This window comes from Melanerpes formicivorus, unplaced genomic scaffold (assembly GCF_026170545.1).
Source record: "Melanerpes formicivorus ecotype bairdi unplaced genomic scaffold, bMelFor1.0.p_v2 SCAF_77, whole genome shotgun sequence".
NCBI classification, from domain to species: domain Eukaryota; kingdom Metazoa; phylum Chordata; class Aves; order Piciformes; family Picidae; genus Melanerpes; species Melanerpes formicivorus.
This window is the reverse complement of record NW_027142429.1, coordinates 483,414-496,248: the sequence shown is the minus strand read 5'-3', so window position 1 is coordinate 496,248 and position 12,835 is coordinate 483,414. Positions and strand designations below refer to the sequence as shown.

General features: G+C 66.8%; 1 protein-coding gene across 1 annotated transcript; it reads left to right on the top strand.

The window, feature by feature from the left end:
* The first annotated feature begins 404 nt into the window (after nucleotides 1-404).
* Nucleotides 405-12,491, top strand: MAMDC4 (MAM domain containing 4). Its single transcript, XM_068164111.1, has 28 exons — nucleotides 405-723; nucleotides 1,187-1,360; nucleotides 1,552-1,677; nucleotides 1,953-2,092; nucleotides 2,225-2,309; nucleotides 2,539-2,667; nucleotides 2,903-3,049; nucleotides 3,229-3,323; nucleotides 3,586-3,744; nucleotides 4,405-4,489; nucleotides 4,839-4,991; nucleotides 5,090-5,197; nucleotides 5,368-5,499; nucleotides 5,767-5,897; nucleotides 5,995-6,100; nucleotides 6,805-6,921; nucleotides 8,163-8,297; nucleotides 8,408-8,538; nucleotides 8,622-8,838; nucleotides 9,398-9,535; nucleotides 9,633-9,754; nucleotides 9,877-9,967; nucleotides 10,186-10,332; nucleotides 10,631-10,765; nucleotides 11,020-11,147; nucleotides 11,243-11,357; nucleotides 11,452-11,627; nucleotides 12,194-12,491. The coding sequence occupies exons 1-28, from the start codon at nucleotides 474-476 to the stop codon at nucleotides 12,233-12,235; spliced, it is 3,714 nt and encodes a 1,237-aa protein (XP_068020212.1). The 5' UTR covers nucleotides 405-473; the 3' UTR covers nucleotides 12,236-12,491.
* The last annotated feature ends 344 nt before the right edge of the window (nucleotides 12,492-12,835 follow it).

The following is a 12,835-nucleotide window of genomic DNA, read 5'->3' as shown; positions in this document are numbered from 1 at the left end:
CCGGGGCCCGAGGCTGAGATGGCCCTGCGGGAGGTGCTGCTGGCTGCGCTGCTGCTGGGTGAGCTCTGCCGGCTCGGGGGTCGTGCTGCGGGGAGGGAGGGAGCCAGGGTGCTGGCTGCTCCCCTCCGGCCCTCCCCGGCCTCGGTTTCTGTGGGCATCGCTGCTTCTCCCAGCTCTGGGGGGAGCTTCACTGCCCGGGGGAGGGCAGAGACAGCCCCAACCCTCCTCTGGGCTCCGCTGGCAAAGGTCAGTCTGGGGGGTACGGGGGCGAGTGGGCACAGGAGCCGCCAGCGCTGGGCTGGGAACCCCTGACGGCCTTGCCTGGAGCGGGGAGGAAACTGCTCAGGTTCTCCTGTTTCCCCCAAAACTGCTGGACTCTGGCGTCCAAAGGGCACCAGCAGGCTGCCGGTGGGACAAGGCAGATGTAGAGATTTGGGGTGGCACGGCAGTGGTGGAGGGGTCCCGTCCAGGGGATGGTGTCACTGCGAGCCCAGGGCTCGTCCCAGCAGGGTGTCAGAGCGGGGAGCCCAGACACGTGTGCCCTCTGTCGCCTGCCGCGGGCACCGTGCCCAGACCCGCGGCACTTCAGCCCTGCTGTCTGTCCCGCAGCTGGGGCTGTTCTCCCGGCCAGGGCCACGGTGGTCAACAGCTGCGGCAGTGCAGCCGAGCAGCTCTGCAACTTCAGCTGCGACTGCAGCGACTGCTCCGACGAGAACCAGTGCGGTGAGTCCCGGCGCGCAGCGGCCCCGGCCCCGCTCCCAGGCCCGGCCCCGGGGCGAGATCAGGCGGCGGAGCCCGGGGCGCTGAGGGTGCGCAGCCCCAGGGGGGGTGCAGGGCCCCAGGGCGGGTGCAGGACCCCGGGGGGAGGCAGGACTCCAAGGTGGGTGCAGGCTCTTGGAGTGGGTGCAGGGCCCCAGGGTGGGTGCAGGTCCTCCAGGTGAGTGCAGGTCCTGAGGTTGGGGATAAGTCCCTGGGCTGAATGCAGGTCCCTTGGGATGAGTGAAGGATGGGGACAGGTTCCTGGGGTGGGTGCAGGTCCCCAGGGTGGTTATAGGTCCCTGGGTGGGTGCAGGTCACAAGGGTGACTGCAGGTCCCTGGAGGGGGTGCCAGGTCCCCAGGGTGGGGACAGGTCCTCGGGGTGGACCTGCCCTGCTCTGCCCTGCCACCCTGCCCTCCCACCCCCAGGGTACCTGCGGGGCTCGGCGGTGCTGGGCACCCCCTTCAGCTGTGACTTCGAGGAAGGTGACTGTGGCTGGCAGGATGTGAGCACCTCAGCACACAGATGGGTGCGGGGCCAGGCCAACCTGGCTGCCTGGGGCACAGGGCCCCACTCAGACCACTCTGTGGGCACCAACCTGGGTAAGTGGGAGGTGCTCTGCTAGCGAGCAGGCTCCAGGCACTCACAGCACCACACCTCTGGGCCATGGTGCCCCGAAACTGGGGTGCCAGGACACCCAAGCCTGCAGGTTGCAGGGGCTGGAGCAGTGCCATTCACACCCTTGGTGCCATCTCAAGGGCCTGCAGCCCCTGCTCTGCTCTCTGCTCCCCAGGATGGTTCATGGTGACTCTGTCCCCGCCGGCAAAGACCACGGCCGTGGCCTGGCTCAGGTCACCTGTGGTGCAGGAGGCAGCTGCCACGTGCGAGATCAGGGCCTGGTACCACCTGTCAGGATGTGGTGAGAGTGCCCACGGTGGCATGGATGGGCACAGGGAAGCAATGCTGGGGGGCAGTGGGGAGGGCAGGCGACCTCTGCCCCCATGGCAGAGACAGAGCCCTCGGCAGCTCACGGTGGTCCTTAGCATCCTGCTTGCCTCCTCCATTGCCTGCAAGCAGAGCTGGCAAGGCCCAGGGGTCCCAGCTCCGTGCCCCAGAGCTGGTGGGGCTCAGTTCATGCCCTCGGGTACCCTGGGTTGCCCAGTGCAAAGGGTCACATTTTGGGGCTCCCTGCAGGGCTCAACCAGCATCCGGTGCTGCAGCTGGCCATGGCACACAGGGATGATGTGGTGGGGCTGTGGCAGAGCCCTGAGCATGAAGCTGAGGGTTGGCACCAGCTGGTTGCCTACCCAGGCCGGGTCACAGGGCAGTTCCAGGTGAGACAAGGCACCAAATGTAGCAGGGCACCATCCCCACAAGCTGGGGCCAGCTGATGCACAGGGGAGGAGGATGCCCAGGCAGCTCAGGCAGATGCCCAGCTCATGCCATCCCCATCCTCTCATCAACAGCTCATCTTCTCCATGACACAACCACCCACGTGTGAGGCACAGCTGGCACTCGATGACATCATCTTCAGGAACTGTGGCTTGCAGGGTGAGTGCTGTGCCCCCTGTCATGGGAGCGAGCCCAGGTGCCTGCGGGGCTGGCTTGGGCTTTGCACCCCACTGCCTGCTGTGTCTTGGGGTCACCTTGCCCCGGCCAGGGCATGTGGTGAGCAGAGAAAGCGTCCCTTGGGCAGCCCCAGGGAAGTCGCGGGGGGAGCCCCAGCGCGCTGGGGTCCCTGCGGGGCTGCCCCTCCCGTGACTCTGTGCCCCTGCTGCAGGGCACGGGCGGCAGGAGTGCCGGGAGCAGGAGAGGCGCTGCGGGCAGGGCTCCTGCCTGGAGCTGCAGCGCTTCTGCGACGGCACCGACGACTGCGGCGACGGCTCGGATGAGGAGGCGGTGCAGTGCAGTGAGCATGCCTAGCCCCAGGGAAGGGGGCTCGCCCACCAGCCCCCCGGCTGCACAGCTGGGCTGAGGGTCTGCCCTGGTGGGACAAAGCCAGGCCGTGGGCAGGGCTCACCCCGGGTCTGCCTCATGGCAGAGAGGCAAACTCCCCCTGAGGGCTTTGTGGAGGGGTGGCATCCCCCTGCTGGGAGGAGAGCTCAGACCCCGGCCCTGGGTCACTCTGCTCTCCCTCCCCACAGAGTCCTTCACTCTCTGCTCCTTTGAGCAAGATTTCTGCAGCTGGAAGGCAGAGGCTGGGCAGCCAGCCTGGGAGAGGAACACCAGCCTGGGCCTGGGCTCTGCCTATGGCATCCCCCCCCGGGACCACAGCACTAACAGCAGGGCAGGTAGGTGGCAGGGCACCGGCACCTCGGGGAGCTCCATCACAGGTCCCAGAGCTGATGTGCCCTCTGCCCCCGGGGTGGCACACAGCTGTGCTGGGCCTGAGGCTGTGCCAGGAAAAGAGCATCCTGCACCTGCCTGCCTGGCCTGGCACTGCTCAGCCTCTGCCTGCTCTCTCCTGCAGGGTTTTTCCTCCATGTGGGCAGCACCTTGGGCGCAGGCTCTGGAGGCACAGCCAAGCTCAGGAGTCCAACTTTGCAGGCTGAGAATTCCTGCTCTGTGAGTCACAGCCCGTGTGGGCATGGTGGTGGTGGATGGGGTCTCCAGCTGTAGTGATGCCTGCTCTGGTGTGGGGCTGCAGGTTGGATTTCTCTGGGGGTGGAGAGCAGGGGCTGGGGGCTGGGCTGGTGGTGTCTCTGGTCTCCATTGGGAGCTCTGAGCTCCTCCAGCCTCACCCTTTGGGAGCACCTCAGGGGGTGGCAGCGGTGCAGGGGGCTGCATAACACCTTTGGGGCTCATTCATCCCACTGCCCATGCCCAGCTCGTGCTCTACTGCCACCTCCATGGCTCAGCCACCAGCAGCCTCAGCATCTCCTACAGGACCAAGACCACCACCCAGCTGGTGAGAGAGAGGAGAGGGGACCTGGGCAGCTGCTGGGTGCGGGAGAGAGTGGACTTCAACGTGACAGAGAGCTTCGAGGTGAGCTGGTGCCCTGCTGGGGCAAGCTGGGCAGCTTGCAGGGTGAGGGGCACAGGGTCACCCACAGGGTACATGCCCATGGGATCAGGGTTGACCTAGGAACCAGATACCAAAGCAGAGCTGTGCTTCTGGTGCTGGCATATGCCACCCTCATGTTCTTGTGCCCACACCTCCAAATCCCTCTACCAGCCCCCTTCAGCCCACAGCCACCCACACTGGAAGGCTGGTGAAGGGGGAGAGGTAGGTTTGTGTCTTCATCTATCCCATGTCACCTCTTCCCTTCCCACCACCCCATCTGCTGTCCTTCAGGGCCACCCACACCACCCAATGCTTTCCAAGCTGACCCTGGAGCTCACCCCAGGGATACCTCAGTGGCATCCTGAGGTTGGCCCAGCAGCAGCCCTGGGCAGCCCCAGCCCATGTCTGTGTGCAGGGGCAGCACCATCACCCCAAGGCCACCATGGCCCTGCCAGCACACAGCATTGCCCCTGCTGCCACCGAGCCCCTTCCAAGAGGAAGCCTGTGGCAGCCAGTGGCAGGAGCTGGCCTCCCCCTGCCCCACAGCTGCCTGGTGTCCCTGCCATGCCCAGTGCCATTGCCCAGCCCCCCCAGCCTGTGCAAGCCCCCATGCTGATGCTGTGGTGTGGTTCTTCCCTGCAGGTGCTGATTGAGGGGGTGGCTGGCAGCGGGGGGACTGTGGCCATCGATGACCTGATCCTGTCTGCAGGCTGCGTGAGCAAGGAGGGTGAGCTGGAGGGTGGCTGCCCCCCACCCCTGCTCTGGCACAAGCAGTGGTCTGCTGAAGTCTTGTGCCCCTGGCACCATCCCTAAAGGACCCAGAGCAGGGCCTGCCCACCCCTCTGCCCATCAGTGACTATCCTGTGTGCAACATGGCAGCACTTGTGCCAGGACCTGCTGCCCAGCTTGCCCGGAGTCCCTCCTGACCCTCCATCCCCTCTGGCCTGGGCCGTGTCACACAGGCTGGCGGCAGCAGGCAGGGCAGGACGGGGCTGGGGACGTGCTCAGGGGCAAGGGACTGTGGCTTGCAGGGATGACAGCGCTGAAGCTCCTCAGCGCTGCTCTCCCTTCCCAAGGTGTTTCACTTGCGCTCCCGCTGCCAAGCCAGGCGGGCGCCGGCCCCTGCGCGGCCGGGGAGGTGTCCTGCGAGGACGGAGGCTGCGTCAGGGCAGAGCTGCTCTGCGACTTCGCCGAGAGCTGCGCTGACGGCTCCGACGAGAAGAGCTGCGGTGAGAGCCGCCGGCGGGCAGGGGGGAGCCAGGCACCCCTTGGCTGGCACAGCCCGGGAGTGTGGGTGCCCAGCGAGGCTGAGCCTGAGCTTTTGCAGGAGCAACCACCTTTGAGGCAGGGCCCGGGGGCTGGCACGATGTCAGCGTGGGGCGGCTGCGCTGGGCTGTGCAGGGGGCGGCGGAGCACGGCAACGCCTCCCTCACAGGTGAGGCTGCTCCCCCCGCCCAGATGATGCTCATGGACCCCCGCACTGCCGCCGAGCCCGGGGGGCAGGGGCCCCCTGCTCCTGCCTCGCTGGGGCAGGGTGCTGAGCTGGGGGTGCTGCCAGGGGCGCAGGCCCCCCGTCCCGGCCTCTCAGAGTGTTTCCGTGCCCAGGGTCTCTCCTGGCCCTGCAGGCAGGAGAGGGACAGATGGTGGCTGCCGCGAAGGCACGCACCCCCCCGCTCGGCCCCTCCGGCCCCGCCTGCGCCCTGGAGCTGAGCTACCACATCCGCAGCGGCCCCCAGGGTAAGCCCTGCCTGCCCCCAGGCTGCCTGCTGCACTTCCCCCAGCTCACCCCGGGGCACTCTGCCCATTCCCTGCCCATTCCCTGCCCCACCCTGGCACGGGGCAGATCCTGCCCTCCTCGCCCAGCCCCACTCTGCCTCATCCTGGAGCTGGGGTGTCCCTGTCCCCTGTGACCGTGGGCTGGGGGGGTGCTGGGGCCATGGTGGGTCCCAGAGGGTGGCCAGGGGCTGCCAGTGCCCACAGGCCCCACGCCACCTCTTGTGCCAGGCTTCCTTGCTATCAGCGTTTGGGATCACACCACTGGCACTACCCAGCTGGCCTGGCACACACAGGGGCATGGCAACACAGCCAAGGGACGTGTCAGTGTCCCTCTGGGAGAGAGGAGACGACCCTTCCAGGTACAGTTTGGGGCAGGACAGGCCTGTTGGTTGCCAGGAAGGCAGTGCCAACAGTGCCAGGCAGGTTGGGCTCACTACAGCCTCCTCACCTCTGCAGGTTGAGCTGCTGGGGCTGGTGGACCTGCAGGACTCAGGGAGTGCTGCCATCGACAGCGTGGAGTTTGTGCAGTGCCTCAGCAGCACAGGGCCACCAGGGCACACGGGTACAGCCTGGGGCACAGGGGTACAGCCTGGGGCATGGGGGTACAGCCTGGGGCACATGGGTACAGCCTGGGGCACGTGGGTACAGCCTGGGGCATGGGGGTACAGCCTGGGGCACGTGGGTACAGCCTGGGGCACATGGGTACAGCCTGGGGCACGGGGGTACAGCCAGGGGTGTGTGGGTACAGCCTGGGGCATGTGGGTACAGCCCTGGGGCATGTGGGTACAGCCCTGGGGCACGGGGGTACAGCCCTGGGGCACAGGGGTACAGCCTGGGGCATGGGGGTACAGCCTGGGGCACAGGGGTACAGCCAGGGGCATGTGGGTACAGCCTGGGGCACAGGGGTACAGCCTGGGGCATGTGGGTACAGCCTGGGGCACAGGGGTATAGCCCTGGGGCATGGAGGTACAGCCTGGGGCATGTGGGCAGGGAGGGTGGCCACAGAGAGGGGGGGACCCTGACCCCCCACCCTCAGAGATGAATGATGCTCCCAGGGGGGCTGCAGCACCCTGTCCCCAGCCCAGGGACAGGACCACAGTGCTGAAGCCCTGGGTGCAGGGCCAGGCACACATCCTGCCCTGAGACCCCTGCATGGTGTGGGCCTGGGGAGCGGGGTGGGGGAGCAGGGAGGGACCCCCGTGGGACCTGTCTGCTGCCGGGCGCCTTGGCCCCGCTGCCTCAGCACCACCATCTCCCTCTGGCCAGAGCTGTCCTGCAACTTCGAGAGGGGCCTGTGCGGCTGGTACCAGGATCAGTCCAGCGACTTCAAATGGGTGCAGAGCACGGGGCAGGGGCAGGGCTCTGACCACACAACCGGCTCGGGTGAGAGGCTGCCTCCCCTCCCAGGCACACAGCGCAGCCCGGGGCCCCCCGGCAGCCTCCCGCCCCAGGGCTCAGCTGTGCCCTGTGCGCTGTTAGCACTGTGAGCGCTGTGAGTGCTGTGAGTGCTGTGAGTGCTGTGAGTGCTGTGGGTGCCGTGGGTGCCGTGGGTGCTGTGGGTGCTGTGGGCTCTGTGAGTGCTGTGGGTGCTGTGAGTGCTGTGAGTGCTGTGGGTTCTGTGAGTGCTGTGGGCTCTGTGAGTGCTGTGGGTGCTGTGAGTGCCGTGGGTGCCGTGGGTGCTGTGGGCGCTGTGGGCGCTGTGGGCACTGTGGGTGCTGTGAGTGCTGTGGGTGCTGTGGGTGCTGTGGGTGCTGTGGGTGCTGTGAGTGCTGTGGGTGCCGTGGGTGCTGTGGGCGCTGTGAGCGCTGTGAGCGCTGTGGGTGCTGTGAGTGCTGTGAGTGCTGTGGGTGCTGTGGGTGCTGTGGGTGCTGTGGGTGCTGTGAGTGCTGTGGGTGCTGTGGGTGCTGTGAGTGCTGTGGGTGCTGTGAGTGCTGTGAGTGCTGTGGGTGCTGTGGGTGCTGTGAGTGCTGTGAGTGCTGTGGGTGCTGTGGGTGCCATGGGTGCCGTGGGTGCCGTGGGTGCTGTGAGTGCTGTGAGTGCTGTGGGTGCTGTGAGTGCTGTGGGTGCTGTGGGTGCTGTGAGTGCTGTGGGTGCTGTGGGTGCTGTGGGTGCTGTGAGTGCTGTGGGTGCCGTGGGTGCTGTGAGTGCTGTGAGTGCTGTGGGTGCTGTGAGTGCTGTGGGTGCCGTGGGTGCTGTGAGTGCTGTGAGTGCTGTGGGTGCTGTGAGTGCTGTGGGTGCTGTGAGTGCTGTGGGTGCTGTGGGTGCCCTGGGTGCTGTGAGTGCTGTGGGCGCTGTGGGCGCTGTGAGTGCTGTGAGCGCTGTGAGTGCTGTGGGTGCTGTGAGCGCTGTGAGTGCTGTGGGTGCCGTGAGCTCTGTGGGCGCTGTGGGCTCTGTGAGTGCTGTGGGTGCTGTGAGTGCTGTGAGTGCTGTGAGTGCCGTGGGTGCTGTGAGTGCTGTGAGTGCTCTGGGTGCTCTGGCTGCTGTGGGTGCTGTGAGTGCCGTGGGTGCCGTGAGTGCTGTGGGCGCTGTGGGCACTGTGGGTGCTGTGAGTGCTCTGGGTGCTCTGGCTGCTGTGGGCGCTGTGGGCACAGCTCAGGGCACTCGTGCCCCTGTCCCCAACACAGGCCACTTCTTGGCTGCGGACCCCTCTGCCCCGTGGAGCCGCGGGCAGCGGGCACGGCTCATCACCTACTACCAGGAGCCCGCAGCTGCCCGGCGCTGCCTCTCCTTCTGGTACCGCCTGGCCGGCCCTCAGATCGGTAGGAGCCCCGCAGCAGCTCCTGGGGACGCCCCCGCAGGACCCTGCTCCCCGCGGGGCAGCGGGGCCCCAGCACGCCAGGACAGCTGCCCAGTGCCCCCCTTTGCCCAGGCACCCTGAACCTCAAGCTGCAGCTGGAGGGAGGAGAGGAGAGTCTGCTGTGGACCCAGCAAGGGACCCAGGGCAGCGTCTGGCACCAGGGACAGGCAACGCTGCCCACCACGAGCCGACAGCGGTACCGGGTGAGGGGAGAGGCTCTGCCCACCCTGCGCCACCGAGGGCTGCTGCGGCCCGGGGCCGCCTGACACTGCCGTCCCGGTGGCAGGTGGCCTTCGAGGCCCTGAGGGACAGGTTCCTGGGGGACATGGCACTGGATGACCTGGTGCTGACAGAGGGACCCTGCCGGGCCAAGCCCTCCTGCTCCTTCGAGGTGGACAGCTGCGGGCTGGTCGCCAGCGGGGAGCACACGTGGCTGAGGCAAAGCAACAGCACCGGCAGCACTGCCGGCCCCGCGGCCGACCACGGCACCGGCACGGCCACAGGTACCGCGGCCGCGGCGCGCTGGGGAGCCCTGCTGCCTGCCCCGAGCACCCTGCTGCCTGCCCCGAGCACCCTGCTGCCTGTCCTCCCTGCCCCGAGCACCCTGCTGCCTGTCCTGAGCACCCTGCTGCCTGCCCTCCCTGCCCCAAGCACCCTGCTGCCTGCCCCGAGCACCCTGCTGCCTGCCCTGAGCACCCTGCCTCCTGTCCCTGCCTCCCTCCCTGTGCTGATCATCCCTGTCCCTCCTTGCCTGCCCTGCCTGCTCTGCCTGCCCTGTGTCCTTCCTTCCTCCCTGCCCTACCTAACTGCCCTCAGTGTCCTTTCTGCCTGCACTGAGCACCCTGCCTGCCCCTGTCCTGCCCTCCCTGGCTGCCTGCTCTGCCCAGGATGTGCAGAGGGCACTCCTGTATGGGGCTCCCCAACAGTGGGACTTCCCAAACCAAGAACTTCCCAGCCCAGGAGGGATCCCCAGCCTGAGGGGGGTCCCCAGCCCAGTGGTTTCCTGGTACCCCTCGATCAGAGCCAGGCAGGGGTCACAGCATGAGGGCTTCTCCCCTCCAGGCCATTACATGGTGGTGAGCACGGGCAGGGCCTCCCTGCCTGCAGGGCATGTGGCTGCCCTCACCTCTCAGCTCTACCAGCCCTCTGCACCCACCCAGTGCCTGACCTTCTGGCACCAGCTGAGCACCGAGACCCCAGGTGAGCACTGTGACCCCCAGAGCGGGCACCCCGGAATCGGTGGGGTCCAACATGGCACAGCCTTGGACCCCTCCCCCATGGTGGGTACCCTGCACAGGCTCCCTTGGAGTCTTCGTGGAGCAGAGTGGGAAGAGGAGGAAGGTGATGACTGTGAGCACCATGAAGGGCAGCACCTGGCGCCGCAGCCACATCACCATCCAGCCTGATGGGGACTGGCAGGTGAGATGGGGTAGGGGGCCAGGGACTTTGTGACTAGGAGGGGAGAGGCTGGAGGTGATGGCAGGTGCATGGTGCCTGCCAGCCTCGACATGCCTGACCCTAGCCCTCCCCACCCCCGGCAGGTGACGTTCGAGGCAGTGGGAGCTGGGGGTGCCCAGGGCTACATCGCTCTGGATGACCTGCACGTGTCGGATGGAGCCTGCCCCGAGCCAGGTGAAGCCCACCCTGCACTGCACAGGGGGCACAGCCCCCCACCGCCCAAGGGGGGGAAGGGGCACCCATGGGGGCATGCAGCCATGGGGATGAAGACAGCCCAGCCCATCCATCGTGGCTCTGCCACAGCCCTTGAGCACTGGCAGTGGTGGGGAGGGGGTTGGGGGCTGGGGATGCCTGCAGCACTGGATGCATCACAGCCCCCCCTCTCCCCCCAGCATCCTGTGACTTCGAGCAGGACATGTGTGGCTGGAGCAGCCCCTTGGACCCCCACCTGCACAGCTTCGCCTGGGGCTGGAAGAGTGCAGTGCCCCTTGCCAAGTACCCTGGCCCCAAACAGGATCACACCCTGGGCACAAAGAATGGTAGGAAGCATTCATCCCCCCAGGACACCCTGGAATGGCTGGAGGGAGGAAGAGGAGCTGGGGATGAATGGGGTCATCCATGAATGTGCCCCTCAGTATGTCCCCAGGGGACCTGGTTCCACAGCGTCCCTGTCCCCTCCTCCGGAGAAGGACATCTCGGTTCCAAAGGCAAAGGAGCAGGGCTGGAGGCTGTGTGCAGTCCTCTGGACATCACTCTGGGCATTTTGGCAGGCAGCAGGATGCCTCAGGTGGGCTGCAGACCTGGGAGACATCCTGTGCTCTGTCCCTGCCCACCCAGGTCATTACGTGCACTTCGACACCTCTGTGCTGGGCCTGGGGGGCACCACCGCCCGGCTGGAGAGCCAGCACCTGCCCGCGGCTGCCGGCTCCTGCCTGCGGTTCTGGTACCACATGGACATCCCAGAGCACCTCTGTAAGTGCTGCAGGGCAGGGAGGGGGAGGGGGAGCCCATGATGGGAGCAGGGGGCTTGCTCAGGGGCTGCAAACCTCCTTCCCATCCCTGGGCCCTGCAAGCTCTGGTTCATCTCCAGCTGTGTGGTGGGGGTGGCCCACTCCTGCTGGGCACTGCCATCCCAGCAAAGGGGGGCACAACCAGAAGCACTTGGTGGCTATAGGGGGTGCAGGTGGCCTTTGCTAACAGGCTGCCTGTCCCCTGCCCTGCTGCAGCCTGCGGGGAGCTGCGGGTGGTGCTGCACAGCTCGGCGGGGCAGCGCACGGTCTGGAGCCTGGCTGGGCACCACAGCCAGGGCTGGCGGAGCGGTGTGGTGCCTCTGCAGAGCCCCAGCGAGTTCCAGGTGAGCAGGGCCACCCTGGGCTGCAGGGTGCCCTTTGGGGGAGCCAGTTGCCCTCCCCCTGTGTCACCTCCTAGATCCCCTCTTCCCCCCCACAGATCGTCTTCGAGATGACCACGTGGAGGTGGCCGATGGAGGGGACGGTGGCACTGGATGACATCGTGTACAGCACCAGGGAGGGCTGCCAGTCCAGCCAGGATGTGCCAGTGGAAGGTGCAGGGCTGGCTGTGGCTATGGAGGGCGCTGGGGATGAAGCCAGATGTCCCGAATGGTGGATCGAATCTGGCAGGATGTCTTCTCCCTGCAGAGGCATCCCCTGGCACCCCGGTGGCACAGCTGGTGCTCAGCCCCCTCCTGGCCATCATCCTCCTGGCTCTGGTGGCTGCTGCAGGGGGGTACTGGCTGAAGCAGCGAGGGGCAGCCAGCAGGACGCCGGCAGAGACCAACACTCCCCAGGGCTTCGACAACATCACCTTCCGAGACGTAAGGGCAGGGGGGAAGGGCTCTGCGGCCGGCCCCCAGCTGCTCCAGAGCAGCCTTCTCCTGACAGCTCAGCAAATTCCTGAGGGCTCCCCCTAAGCCCACAGTCGGACAACACATCAGGGAGGTGCAAAGGGCTCTGCCTCTTATCTGGCTGCTGTAAAACAAGTGACCCCGAGCTGTAGACTGCCCTAGGAATGATGCTGCTGCCATCAGGCAGCTGCTCCAGAAAGAGCTGAGGCTGCAGTCCTCCTCCCCAGAGTCCTGCACAGAGTGGGTCATGCAAACATTGCTTAACCTCCTCGAGCCAGCAGCTCAAAACCATGAGGGGCAGCTTAAGCTGCAGTTTGCTTTGGTGGGTTTGGTGCCACGTAGTCTCCTGCAGAGCCACCGGCCCCAAAGGGAGCCAGAGAGCCCCTGGGGCATGCTGGAGGTTTGGTTCTTCTCCTGGGGGGCTGGCAGGCCTGCACACAGCTTCTCGGCTCTGCGGCCTGGAAGAAGCCTCTGAATTTCAAAGGAGACCCAGCCCCCGCCGCCGGTAACCGCCCCCTGCCCGCCTCCCTTCGCAGGACCAGGTCATCATCTCCGCAGAGCCCAAGGAGGGCAACTGAGCCTGAAGTCAGCAGCCGGCAGCAGTGGTTGCCCACCCACGCCGGCGAGGGCAGAGCATGGCCCTGGCAAGACCTCGCCTCACACTCCAGCAGCCTCCTCCGGCTCTCGGCGGCACCGCGGAGCTGCCGCCGGTGCGGTCCCGGGCGCGGTCCCGGGCGCGGTCCCCGGGCGCGGTCCCGGGCGCGGCCCCGCCGAGGGCTGCGCTGCTGCCGCCGCGCGGGAAAGGTTGTTCTGTCTTTTGTAACACGAACTGTCTGCGGCAGGACTCGGCGCCCTCCATGCCCCTGCTTCCCCCGCTGCTCTCAGCAGGCACCTCCCGCCGCGGCCACCCTCAGCCGGGCAGGCTCCTGGCCCCGGAGGCTGGCAAAGTGCCTGGGTTTGGCTCCCCAGAGCTGGGCAGAGCCACAGGTGCTGCACCAGGCACAAGCCCCTTCCCATACCTCGATTTAGGCCCAAGAGCTCCCAGGGCCCAGAGCCACCCAGGGATGGAGCCCAGGGTCTCCAGGCAACCTGATGTAGTTGACTGACTGCAGAGATTGGACTGGACAACCTTGGGAGGCCCCTTCCAACCCAGACCATCCTATGGTTCTACTGGTTTG